This window comes from Rhinoderma darwinii, chromosome 3 (assembly GCF_050947455.1).
Source record: "Rhinoderma darwinii isolate aRhiDar2 chromosome 3, aRhiDar2.hap1, whole genome shotgun sequence".
NCBI lineage: Eukaryota > Metazoa > Chordata > Amphibia > Anura > Rhinodermatidae > Rhinoderma > Rhinoderma darwinii.
In genome coordinates, this window is record NC_134689.1 from 291830431 (window position 1) to 291844419 (window position 13989).

A 13989-nucleotide genomic window follows, 5' to 3' on the forward strand; every position below is an offset into this window, starting at 1 on the left:
GGGGGGTTGTGTGATACCCAGGGCAGGGTGGGCCCCAGTCAAAAGTTTGCTATGGGGCCCAGTCTTTCCTAGTTACGTCCCTGATCACAAGGTGTCCAGGCCCTGAGGCAGCAAAGCAGCCCCCAACCATGATGCTCTCTCCTCCATGCTTCATAGTTGAGATAGGTTTCTTTCGTGTGCAGTATTCTTTTTCCTCCAAATGTAGGGTTGTGCATTTGTGATAAAAAATTCCACTTTTGTGTCATCTGTCCATAGAACATTTTCCAAGAAACATTGTGTAACATCCAGGTGGTCTTGAGCAAACTAGAGACGAACCAAAATGATGTTGGTTTTTTTTTGGGCACAGCAGCTTCCTTTGTGGTGTCCTTCCATGAACACCATTCTTGTTCAGCGTGTTTATAATAGTGGACGGACACATGAAGAGAGGTTTTTGTCGTTTGTAGTGTCTTCAGTAGGTTTTTTGCTGTTACCCCTGGGTACTTTCAGGATTGGCGTTGTGCTCTTGGAGAGATCTTAACACCTACTACTAGGGAAAGTAGCAACAGTCTTTTTTTGTAGACAATTTTGGATTGATACAGGATTGATGTTCACCCAGGTCTTTAGCAATTCTTTTGTAACCTTTTCCAGCTTCATTCTTTATTATAACACGCCTACTGAGGTCTTCTGAAAGTAGTTTGCCTCAATGCATGGTTCACACTACCAAACCTGGTTTGTCAGTAACCAGGATTTGTGTGCCACAGTATAATGGGCAAAGCACCTGTGAAACCCACACTTCCACCTTTTTTCCAATACACCTTTTTCCAATACATTAACAAAGAGGTTCACTTTTTCTTCATACATTGTCCATGTTTACTCAATGAGTTCAATAAAAGACATGAACAGTATAACTGTTTGTGTGATATTATTTTAGTTACATTGTGTTTGTCTATAATTGTGACTTCGATAACAATCAGACCACATTTTATTAGTAATCCATGCAGAAATCCAGGTAATTCCAAAGGTTTCACTTACTTTTTCTTGCAACTATATACAGTGCACGTGGCTGCTTACTTACATCAGTGTGCTCCAGCAACAGTCTTTTATACATAGAAGTCTTGACTTATCTAGCAGGCACTGAGCCCCAGCGTAATAGATAATATGTTATTGTATATAATGGTAATGTTTCGTATCATACCCGTTTACAGTACCATTGCACAGCATTTGTTTGTGATGGAGCGAAGCTCTGCAGGGAGAAGAGAGTCTATGGAGAGTATGTTCCCATAGTTACTTCATCTTCTGCAACAGAATAAGAGGAAGATATGAGGAGGGGGAGGTTTTTTGTTTTTACTACGAGCAATTACATAATGTGTCACATTGATAACAGCAACAAGCTATCCCTGCGGAGCGTTAGAATGTCAGAGGGTCAGGACACTCATAGTCATTTTCACTGAATTGCCACCATTCTCATATTTGGCACGCGTAATATTTTCATTTATCACATTGTGCCTAAGTACTGAACCAACTGATAGTTTTTAGGGTCACTCCAGTGTAGCTGTGTTTCAGAATACATATTTAAGGGGTATTCCCAACTTAGACCTTAAAGGGGTTATCCCATTCCATCATCTTATCACCTATCCACAGGATAGGTGATAAGTGTTTGATTGCTTGGGGTACCACCACTGAGACCCCATAGATCAAGAGAAAGTGGGTCCCGAGTCCCCAGAACGAATGGAGCAATGGTCACGCCTGTGCGCTGCTGCTCCATACATTTTCTATGGGACTGCCGAAGATAGCCGAGTACAGTGCCCGTTTATCGCTTAAATTATCAGATTGCTGAGATTGTGAGCAGATGTCACTTTTTATTGCAATTGACCCTACAGAAACCGATAACTTTGCCTTAGGGCCCTTTTACACCGGCCAATTATCGGACAAATGAGCGTTCACAAAACGATGGTGTAAACAGGGCAGCGATCAGCAGATGAACAAGCAAACACTCCTTCATCGGCTGATTGTATCGTTTATGCACCCTAAAATATTATAGTTGTCGGCAGCACATCTCCCTGTGTAAACCGTGAGATACGCTGCCGACATGATAGAAATGAGCAATCAGAGTAACGAACGTTTTCCCCATTCATTACTAAGAATAGCTCCTTGTGAAAGGAGCAAACGAGCGTCGATCAACGAGGACAGATCGGACGATAGGACAGGTCCCATCAATTTATAATGTATCTGTTAGGTTTCTGTTTTTGTTGTTCGCCCGTATACAGAATAAAGAACATAGTGTTTGGGTGGGTTCATGTATGCAACTTTCTTTATGTGTTCTAGCCAGATGTGCCATTGTTTTGAGGTGGATTTAGTACTTTTTTTTTTTTTACTACAGATTTGCTATACACCGTGCTCCAAATTATTATGCAAATGTTATTTTTCGCTGATTTTCCTAAATAGTCGATGCAAATGACAGTCAGTATAATCTTCAAGCCATCAACCGTTGGAGTATAATGCGAATTTTATTGAACAAATCTCCTAATGATAGCAGATTTTTTTTTAGAAGTAAAAAACTCAAAATGCACTGTTTCAAATTATTATGCACAACAGAGATCAAAACATTTTGAAGGTTGTAAAGAGAACTAAAATGGTAATTTGTTGAATTTGCAGCATCAGGAGGTCATATTTACAGAAATCAAAAGCTCTTTCAATAAAAAAAAAACTTAGCAGGCCAAGTTACATGTTAACATAGGACCCCTTCTTTGATATCACCTTCACAATTCTTGCATCCATTGAATTTGTGCGTATTTGGACAGTTTCTGCTTGAATATCTTTGCAGGATGTCAGAATAGCCTCCCAGAGCTTCTGTTTTGATGTGAACTGCCTCCCACCCTCATAGATATTTTGCTTGAGGATGCTCCAAAGGTTCTCAATAGGGTTGAGGTCAGGGGAACATGGGGGCCACACCATGAGTTTCTCTCCTTTTATGCTCATAGCAGCCAATGACACAGAGGTATTCTTTGCAGCATGAGATGGTGCATTGTCATGCATGAAGATAATTTTGCTACGGAAGGCACGGTTCTTCTTTTTGTACCATGGAAGAAAGTGGTCAGTCATAAACTCTACGTACTTTGCAGAGGTCATTTTTAGACTGTGAGAGACCCTAAAGGGGCCTACCAGCTCTCTCCCCATGATTCCAGCCCAAAACATGACTCCGCCACCTCCTTGCTGACGTCGCAGCCTTGTTGGGACATGGTGGTCATTCACCAACCATCCACTACTCCATGCATCTGGACCATCCAGGGTTGCACGGCACTCATCAGTAAACAACACGGTTTGAAAATTAGTCTTCATGTATTTCTGAGCCCACTGCAACCGTTTCTGCTTGTGAGCATTGTTTAGGAGTGGCCAAATAATAGCTTTATGCACACTTGCAAACCTCTGGAGGATCCTACACCTTGAGGTTCGCGGGACTCCAGAGGCACCAGCGGCTTCAAATACCTGTTTGCTGCTTTGCAATGCCATTTTAGCAGCTGCTCTCCTAATCCTATTAATTTGTCTGGCAGAAACCTTCCTCATTATGCTATTATCTGAACGAACCCCTCTGTGCTCTGAATCAGCCACAAATCTTTTCACAGTACGATGATCACGCTTAAGTTTTCTTGAAATATCCGATGTTTTCATACCTTGTCCAAGGTATTGCACTATTTCACGCTTTTCGGCAGCAGAGAGATCCTTTTTCTTTCCCATATTGCTTGAAACCTGTGGCCTGCTTAATAATGTGGAACGTCCTTCTTAAGTAGTTTTCCTTTGATTGGGCACACCTGGCAAACTAATTATCACAGGTGTCTGAGATTGATTACAATGATCCAAAGAGCCTTAAGACACAATACCATCCATGAGTTTCATTGAAAAACTAATAATTAAATGTTTATGACACTTAAATCCAATGTGCATAATAATTTGGAACGCGGTGTAGATTTTACTTCTTTTTAACATGTGGCATGCAGTCTGATTTTTGTTCATAGGAGCAATTCTAGTAAAACCCAAATGTATCCTTTTTTTCCCTTTGTTCTATTGAAAGTATAGTAAACAAGTATATCTACCAAGTATTTGATACTTCACTGAGGTAGGTATAATACAGATGAAAAGTCCTTGCATAATCAAAGTACTGAAAACAAATAAGGGCCCTTTTATACGGGCCAAAGAATGGGAAAACAAGTATTCATAGAACGCTCATTCCCGATAATTGCCCTGAGTAAACAGGGCAACGATCAGCCAATTAACAAGCAAACGCTCGTTCATCGGCTGATTGTATCGTTTATGCAGCAAGAAATATTATCGTTGTGGACAGCACATCTCCCTGTGTAAACAGGGAGAGGAGCTGCCGACATGATAGAAATGTAAGGGGACGAGCGATCGTAGTAACAATCACTCGTCCCCATACATTACTGATCAAGGCTCCTCAACGAGCTGCCTTGTTGATCAATGCACACGGCCCACATCGGCCATATGCAAAAGTATCATGGACAAATAACGTTACACAGAAAAAATAAATCTGCCTAGCCATTTATAATTAACATACTCACACAGAACCTTGTGTAAAACTTTTGAGAACTTGGAAGGGCCGCCACTGTTCTTGAAGACAATAGGGGCAGATTTAGTAATGAGTCTGCATCTAGAATGTATCAAAAAATGCGCCACAATTTGGCGAATTTCATTTTAGAACAGATATTTGTACCTCTCTAGACACATGGAAAAGGTGACTAAAAGTCTGACACAAGCAGAGCCTGAGACACACAACACCTCCTAAAAAATAAAAGTACAAGATTCATACATGTCACTTATGTCTTTCTCTACATGCATATACTGTATCATCACATAATCACCGGAACGGAGGCCAAAAATCTCCATGATCCAGATGCCGGTAAATATCGGAGTCACATAGCGGACACATATTCTGGTTAGGGGCAGGGTATGATTAGATTTGCCACTGCTCAGTCCTGCAGTAGAAAAAAAAAAAAAAGCACCCACACTGAATGTGACAGAGAGTATATATCCCACCTGATTGATGAGGACTGATAACATCAAGAATGGTTCCTGTATCCCTCCCTATTGTCACTGGAGACTATACAGGGGGAGAGATGACAGTGGCAAGCTGTGATCTTTTGCCTGATGTAATTTATAACTTCCCTTCTCTCACCCCTCCCTTAGAGAGACACAAAAAAAGTTAAACTTTTTATTCTGCTCCCCGACTTCAAACAAGTGCTGCGCCCCGAATATTACACCTACAATATGGTATCCTATAAATAAACTAATCTTCTGTCCGTGGCAAGCATTTAAAGGGCTTGTCCGGTTTCAGCAAATTTATGTTTTTTTTTAAATATAATTAAAAGTTCTACAATTTTCCAATATACTTCCTCATAATTCCTCATGGTTTTTAATATCTCTGCTTGTTGTTATTCAGTGGGGACATTCATTGTTTGCTTACAGTGGATATAATTCTGTCCATGGTCATGTGATGGACATACAGGTGCATGGCTCGTTCCAGTATCTGTATCAGAACTATCTTCTAACGATCCCAACACCTGTGCGTTGATCACGTAGCCATGGACAGAATTATATCCAATTAAATGTTCCTACTGAATGACAACAAGCAGAGATTTTGAAAACTGTGAGTAATTAATACAGAAAGTATATTGTGTGCTGTGGATTTCTGCTTCTCTACCTATGAGCACAGCCTTATTGATTTAGATTACAGTGTAATAAAATTGGACATGTGCAGTCATTATTCAATATTCTGTTTCCTATCACTTTTAGAGGCATGTTGTATTTTGCTTGTAATTATGGTTCGAGTTTTTGAAAAGTATTTGGTCAAACATGCAGCAAGTCTCAAAATGTGGATAAGGCCAAGTTCACACTAGCGTTGGTATACGTTTACCACTCTCCTGTCAGAGGAAGGGTGGATCGAAAGATTAAACGGAAAGCAACGGTTCCGTTAGAATTATTATTGATTTCAATGGTAATTCTTTTGTTTTAGTTGATTTTCGTTTGACTTCGTTCGCTAGGTTTCCGTTTTTTTTCACAGAAACAAAAGTTCTGCAGACTGCAGAATTAAATATATTACAATACAACAAGTGAGAAACAAAAATGTTATTTTAATTTTTTAACTGCCAATTTACAAAGATATTTGTTTCTGAAAGTTCATCTTGCGTAAAAAAAAAAATAATAACAGAAAAAATGTGGAAGATGCAGATATAAAGCCTTCCCCTTTTAGAGTCAAAAGAAGCAGTCCACCCTGAAGACGGGAGTAGACCTTCCAGCCATTAAAAGGTTAAAGGGGTTAGACCATATCCTGAAATGATAATGAAATGGCCAATCTTGTAAAGTCATGTGCTTATCTTGGCTTGTGACCGCTTAAGGTTGACATGGGAGGACTGCCTTCCTTCTTGCTGCTTCCCTTTGCTTGACAAACCTTCACGAGAGGCAGCTTACTCAGCAAAAGTAGCTCGAATTCTCTTTGGATAGCAATTCCTGCTTGATATGGTTTCTTGTGGAGAAGTTTTAGGTGCTGTACAAAATGCTAAGAACCAGGCTTTTTGTCTGTGCAGCAGATATAGCATGAAAAATGTACATTTTAGGCTCGTGATTTATGTTGATACGATATCTGTGGAAAAGGCAGGTGTGGTGCAAAATTAGGCAAGAGCGGGTTATGGGTACTTCAGTTCCATCTTGCAACTTTTTTGAGACTGCAAAAATGGAAGGCTAGGTTTACACCCAGCCTAAAAATTACGCTAGAAAACTGGACTAAATATCCGCACTAAAATCTGCATGTGTTACTTGCAGATTTCCTTCCAGATTTTGATGCGGAAATAGCTGCGAATATTACTCTTTGCACAGCAATGAAATCCACTGCGAAAATCTGCTGCATCTCCACAACAGATAGGACATGCTGCGGATTTAAAATGTGAAAAACTACCAACTATAACCATTAACCAGCAGTAAAATCAATGCCTTCAAAATGTCCCTCTTAGGACACATATTCGACCCGTATTGCAACAGTATTTACGGACCCATGCCCGTAAATACGAGTCCAGTGTCACCCGTATTCCACCCGTATTTACGGGCACGTTTTCGCTTCAAAATTGCACTGCAGTAATAGGCAGCCCCTTCTCTCTATCAATGCAGGATAGAGAGAAGGGACAGCCCTTTCCGTAATAAAAGTAAAAGAAATTCATACTTACTTGTCTTGGTGACGCGTCCCTCTCTTGACATCCAGTCTGACCTCCCTGGATGATGCGGCAGTCCATGTGACCGCTGCAGCCTGTGATTGGCTGCAGCGGTCACATGGGCTGAAACGTCATCCCAGAAGGCCGGACTGGAGGAAGAAGCAGGGAGTTCTGGGTTAGTATGAACGTCTTTTTTTTTTTTTTGTACAGGTTGCTCTATATTGTGATCGGAAGTCACTGTCCAGGGTGCTGAAACAGTTACTGCTGATCGTTTAACTCTTTCAGCACCCTGGACAGTGACTATTTACTGACGTCGCCTAGCAGCACTCCAGTAATTACAGGTGCACACGTAGTCACCCGTAATTACGGGAGCCCCGTAGACTTCTATGGGCCTGCCCGTGCCGTAATTACGGCCTGAAATAGGATATGTTCTATATTTTTCAACGGCACGGGCACCTTCCCGTAAGCATACGGGGAGGTACCCGTGGCCAATAGAAGTCCATGGGCACGTAAAAACGTGCCGTAATTACGGGCGTTTTTACGTTCGTGTGCATGGGGCCTTATACAGCGTATTCGGATGCTTTCACTTTTTTTCACATTTTGTTATGTTAAAGAGGCTCTGTCACCAGTTTATAACTGCCCTATCTTCTACCTAATCTAATAGGCGCTTTAATGTAGATAAGTAAAGTGTTTTGTTTTTTCAAAAACTTTTATTTTTGACAAAGTTATTAGCATTTAAGCGTTATGCAAATTTGTTCTTAATGCCCAAGTGGGCGTTTTTTTTACTCTTGACCAAGTGGGCGTAGTAAAGAGAAGTGTATGACGCTGACCAATCAGTGTCATACACTTCTCTTCATTCATTTACAGCTTAATCCACAGCACAGCGAGATCACGCTGTGCTGTCACTTACTCCCACAGTAACTTTACCGGAGTGTCGGGAGAATGAAAAGACATTGCCTCCAGCCAGGAGGCAATGTCTTTTCATTACCCCGACACTCCGGTAAAGTTACTGTGGGAGTGACAGCACAGCGTGATCTCACGAGATCACGCTGTGCTGTGAGTACAGCTGAAGATGAATGAAGAGAAGTGTATGACGCTGATTGGTCAGCGTCATACACTTCTCTTTACTACGCCCACTTGGTGAAAAGTAAAAAAACGCCCACTTGGTCATTAACAAATTTGCGTAATGCTTAAAATGCTCATAACTTTGTCAAAATTAAACGTTTTAAAAAAAAACCAACACATTACTTATCTACATTAAAGCCCCTATTAGATTAGGTAGAAGATAGGGCAGTTATAAACTCGTGACAAAGCCTCTTTAAGGCCTTGTGATAAAATTTTAAAAAAAATCAAGTTTTTCCCCATCATTCTGCACTCAATACCCCATAATGACAAAGTGAAAACAGAATTTTAGAAATGTTTGCAAATGTATTAAAAATTAAAAACTTCCTATGGACATAAGTATTCAGACCCTTTGCTATGACACTTGAAATTTAGCTCTGGGGCCTCCCATTTTTCTCCCATCATCTTTGAAATGTTTCTACACCGTGATTGGAGTCCACCTGTGGTAAATTCATTTGATTGGACTTGATTTGGAAAGACACACCCCTGTCTATATAAGGTCTCACAGCTGACAATGTATATCAGAGCAAAAACCAAGTCATGTGGAGGAAAGAACTGCCTGTAGAGCTCATACAGAATTGTGTGGAGGCCTAGATCTGGAGAAGGGTACAAAAAAAATTCTGCTGCACTGATAGATCCCAAGAGCACAGTGGCCTCCATAATTCTTAAATGAAAGATGTTTGGAACAACCAGGAGTCTTCCTAGAGCTGTCCGCCACACTAAACAAAGTAATCGGGGGAGAATGGCCTTGGTAAGAGAGGGGACCAAGAACCCAATGATCACTCTGGCTGAGCTCCAAAGATCCCATGTGCAGATGGAAAACTTCCAGAAGATCAACCATCACTGCAGCATTCCACCAATCTTGGCTTTATGGCAGAGTGGCCAGAAAGAAGCCTCTCCTCAGTAAAAGACACATGAAAGCCCGCCTGGTGTTTGCAAATAAAAGCACCTAAAGAATTCTCAGACTGTGAAACAAGATTCTGTGGTCTGATGAAACCAAGATTGAACTTTTTGGCCTCAATTCTAAGCATCATGTCTGAGGGAAACCAGGCACTGCTCATCACCTGCCCAATACCATCCCTACAGTGAAGCATGGTGGTGGCAGCTCTGTGGAGCACCGTATTCTTCTCTAGAATAAATGTTACATGGTGAGAATACCTCTGAAATATGACATGCGATAGAGCATGGCAATATAGTTTTCTCGCAGATCCTCTCTAAATCTGTGGAAAAAACCTCCGTGGAACTTGGAATCACCCTAAGGTTACAGCATGGGCCCATCAAATTCTATGGGCACCGTAGTTATCCATTCCACACAGATCTGAAAAAAAAATCATATTTTAATATACTTTGCACATTTTTTTTTACTATTTTGTCCTGTTTACTATTATAAACCAATATCTGGTATTCACCAAGCGAGTACTATTGGTACCCAGGGAATCGCTCCTTTTAATATTTAATAGGGGAATTTTGAAGGCATTGATTTTACTGCTGGTTAATTATTATAGTTGGTCGTTTTTCACATTTCCAGGAAATATAATCTTGTTTGCCAGAAAATTCTTAAATCCTGTAAGTGATGTCTGAAGAAGACTAGACATAACTATCATCAGCTCTAAGTTTTACTGGAGCCAAGGTCGAGCACAGATGATAAATGTTCAGTTCTATCATTTACTGGACATAATAACAAACCTTGTTCCAGCAGCTGGTTTAAAGTGGTTTTTGTACCCATGTTGGAAGATGTATATGTTTGGTGTTTCACTATTCTAGCTGTTGGTTATCTTGCAATTTTTTTTATGATTTACATAAAATGAGGCGAATATTGGTCTACAAAACCTTTACAATGTCCCCGGCAGTGGACAAATCCCAACAGATTGGTTGCGAATGGACCTTAAAATTACAATAATTTTTATTAAATAGAGATCACCATAGTTGCCATATATTGGTAGAATGGCCATTTCCAAGATAAAGGCATATTAAACACGACCTCACTGTCATGGACTGTCCAGCGGACTCATGGTAAACGCCTGAAAAGCACGACTTTCTATTATATTGTACTTAGTGTTTCTATTCTTCATCATTTTTCTATTATAAAGTCATAAAAAAAAAGAATTAAAATTATTTTAAATAAGAATGGTATTTAGTAAATAAGTCAAGACAATAGTGCTGACCACTCAACCACCATACTATCCATAAATACAATCTCAGATATTCGGAGAACAACAAGGATACAAAAACAAAAAAACATTAGTGGATTTTTTTTTTGCAAAGTCCACTTAAGAAAAATGTTAATGTACCAAAAATTATAGATATAATAAAAATACATATTGAAATTAAAAAAACAAGACCTTACACAGCAATGGCAAAAAAAAACTGAAAAATGAACTGCGTCCTAGGGGTATTAAAGTATTTCATGCTCTTCTTATATGTTAGACATACAGCTCTGTGATAGAATATTAGCCCGTCAGAGAAACAAGGATGATAGTTGAGCAGAAATACTAGACGGAACCTACAGACAATAGTGGTGCTGTTTTTTTTTTGTGGGGTGGGGAACAGACTCATTTTTTTTATCTCATCTTATTCAACCTTTTAAAGCTTTATCTACATAAAATCATAAAATCGTTTCAACAATCGTTTTTCCCAAAAATAAAAAAACGCCCTTAAAGTAGCCAAGTAGGATGCCATCACAAAAAAAAAAAATACGGAAAAACCATCACAAAGCTAAGCAGTAATTTTGTATTGTATGAAATTGTTGAAATGTGTTGATGTATAATGTGTCCGAGCCATTATTGCTATGTAAGCAGACTGAGGTATATTGTTTAATTCTTTCCAAAATGGTCTTTTACCATAGGGGGTTAAACAAATGTCCATTACTCAAAATGCGTATTTGAACTAAATTAATTGAGATACATTTGGAAAATGACTTTCAAACATAAAGGGGTATTCTGACAAGAGACATTTATCGCATGTCTATAAAATATGCCAGTCATGTGTGATTGGTGGTTACGGAAACAGCCGAGGTCCCAGCACCCAGCTATAAGACATTTGTGGATATGTATATACCATCATTTTCTCATATTGGAATACCCCCTCACAACCAATGCTTCATGATAAATAACTCAGTTACAGTCTGATCCTCTGCCCTGTGACTACGCCAAATACTTAGTGCACGCCATGTACATTGTTGTGTCGCTTTGTATTTGTAATGTATACATTTGGTTTTAATGGATCTGACGTATAAAACTAATGTTGTTTTATTTTTCTCATAGGCAGCTGTAACAGAGGTGCAGTTTGGTCCGATGAGACTCCACCAAGATCAACTTCAGGTATTGTTATGTGAAGATTTATTCAGTGTGAACAATCCAAAAATACACAAATAAACTGGAGAATTATTTCCTTAATTCCTTAATAATCATATAACAGTTATTGAATTATTACTGCATCTGTTGAGGGCCAAGTTATCCAACACTCATATTTCCTGTGTGAAACTGTAGCTGCTCCTTAACCTCTTATGTAAATTTTGGTGTGTTTGGCATGTGGTCTTGAGCTTTAAAGTGTAACTAAAATTTTATAAAACCTTTGACATGTTAAAAGTTTTGATAAGTGGGGGTCTGAGCACTAGCACTGATCGCTAAAATAAAGAAGCAGAAGTGCTCAGGTGATCGCTGTGCTTCGCTTCTGATCGGCTTTGTCCAGCTGTCCTCAGAAAGGTGAGCGAGCGATGTATGGGCTCAGTTGAAAGTCTATTAGTCCGTACACCAATTGCTTGGTTTTCCGAGGAAAGCCGAGCAGAGCCGTTCAGAGACAAAGGGGCACAGCGCTCACTCGAGCGCTTCTGCCACTTCATTTTATTGATCCATGGGGATCTCAGCGCTCAGACCGCAACTGATCAGAACTTCTGACATGTCACTATGACTTGTCAAAACTTTCATGAAAGTTTAGTTTCACTTTAAGGGTATGTTCACACGCACTGTTTTCAGAGGTAATTCGGGTGTTTTACGCAACGAATTACGCCTGAAAAAATGGCTCCATTACGCCTACAAACATCTGTCCATTGCTTTCAATGGGTTTTACGATGTTCCGTTCCCACGAGGTGTAATTTTACACGTCGCTGTAAAAAGACAGCGCGTAAAAAACACCTGCGAAAAAGAAGTGCATGTCACTTCTTGGGACGTTTTTGGAGCAGTTTTTCATTGACTCCATTGAAAAACAGCTCCAATAACGTTCGTAAAATACGCCGTGAAAAACGCGAGTAGTTACAAAAATGTCTGAAAATCAGGAGCTCTTTTCAGGCGAAAACAGCTCCGTAATTTCAGACTTATTTTTCTACTGCCTGTGAACATAACCTCAACCCACACCATTGACAGCTGGATGCCCTAGGGAGCAGGCAGAGATTGGACATACAATGCCTACAAAATGTCATGTATACAGTACAGGAAGCGATGTATTAGTCCTGGAAGTTACACATTTTTTGGGTGCCCTGCTACTGGATATTTCCAAATATGTGGGGGTTATATATTTTCTTTTTCTTTTGTTTGAAATTACTTTTTAACATAAATAAAAGCATAAAAAAAGCTTTTTCTTTTATATGGTTTGTAATTATATTTGTTGTATAAATCATTTCTTTTTTTAGCAATATTATATTTTGACGTTACAGATAAACCAGTGTTTGATCACAACACATTCCGATCCCGGCAGCTGTGGCAGGAGTACAGTTGTGTATTGTGCGCCAACTACCTCAGGCCCTTGACTTGTACTATTACATCAAGGTGTGCCAAACTCCTTGGCGTCACGTGCCCTACCATTTCAGCCAGGGGCGGATTGGAAACTTAAAGTGGCCCTGGAAAAAAATCTAAAGTGGCCTTGATATTGTAGGTAGGTCAAAATTGGCGGCAGACGGGGCCAACACAAGTAGGCAGGAAAAAATATCATTAGCCGTAGTTACATTGGTGGTAGGTTGAGCAAATGCAAAAATACAAAGTCGGAGCATTTACAGTAGGGGGGCTAACCCACAATTAAGCGAGGCATTGCACTGGGAGCCAGGACGAACACTACAAAACAGTAGGGGGAGCACACACAGCCAAATCACTGACCTCAGCAGTCCTGTGCCGTACATACTGGCATCAATGCTGAGGCCTGTGACTGTCTGCAGCAGTCATGTGCGGGTACAGCACGTCATCGGTCCTGGCAAGTAAACTCTAAACAAATATTACCATATCATAGTGACTGAATAATAATACTACGGTTACTGAATAAAAAAAATCCTATACAAAGATCAATATTAGCACTAGAAATGAGAGAATTTCACAAAATTCCTCTTGGGCCAACAGATTTGATCAAAATAAATTAGTTGCTAATTGAGCATCAGCAGGCATCGACACGCTATCAGCACCAGGATTGAAATTTTAATTAAAATCTATTTATTTAAAAAAAAAAAAAGCAATTCGTGTGGGATGAATCCCAAAAGTGTTGTATTTGCTAAAATACGAAACTTTTTGGAAGTTCGTACCAAATTCGTAACTGATTTGTGTAGAATCGATTCTCACTTATCTCTAATTACCACCAAATGGAGACTAAATAATACCACCATTCAGTCGTGTATGTAGTCTGCAGAGCATTATCACGCTGCAGACTATACAAATGAATACAGGGCTGATCCAACACAGTCAGCGTCAGAGTA

General features: G+C 39.8%; 1 protein-coding gene across 4 annotated transcripts in view; it reads left to right on the forward strand.

The window, feature by feature from the left end:
- PDE8A (phosphodiesterase 8A) overlaps window positions 1-13989 on the forward strand; it is a 322954-nt gene that overhangs the window by 184577 nt on the left and 124388 nt on the right. For 3 of the 4 annotated variants that reach the window (XM_075858062.1, XM_075858060.1, XM_075858061.1), the window contains exon 2: window positions 11579-11635. In XM_075858062.1, the coding sequence (XP_075714177.1) occupies window positions 11579-11635 (57 nt within the window). The remainder of the gene's footprint in view (window positions 1-11578; window positions 11636-13989) is intronic. The other variant, XM_075858063.1, reaches the window with a different exon arrangement.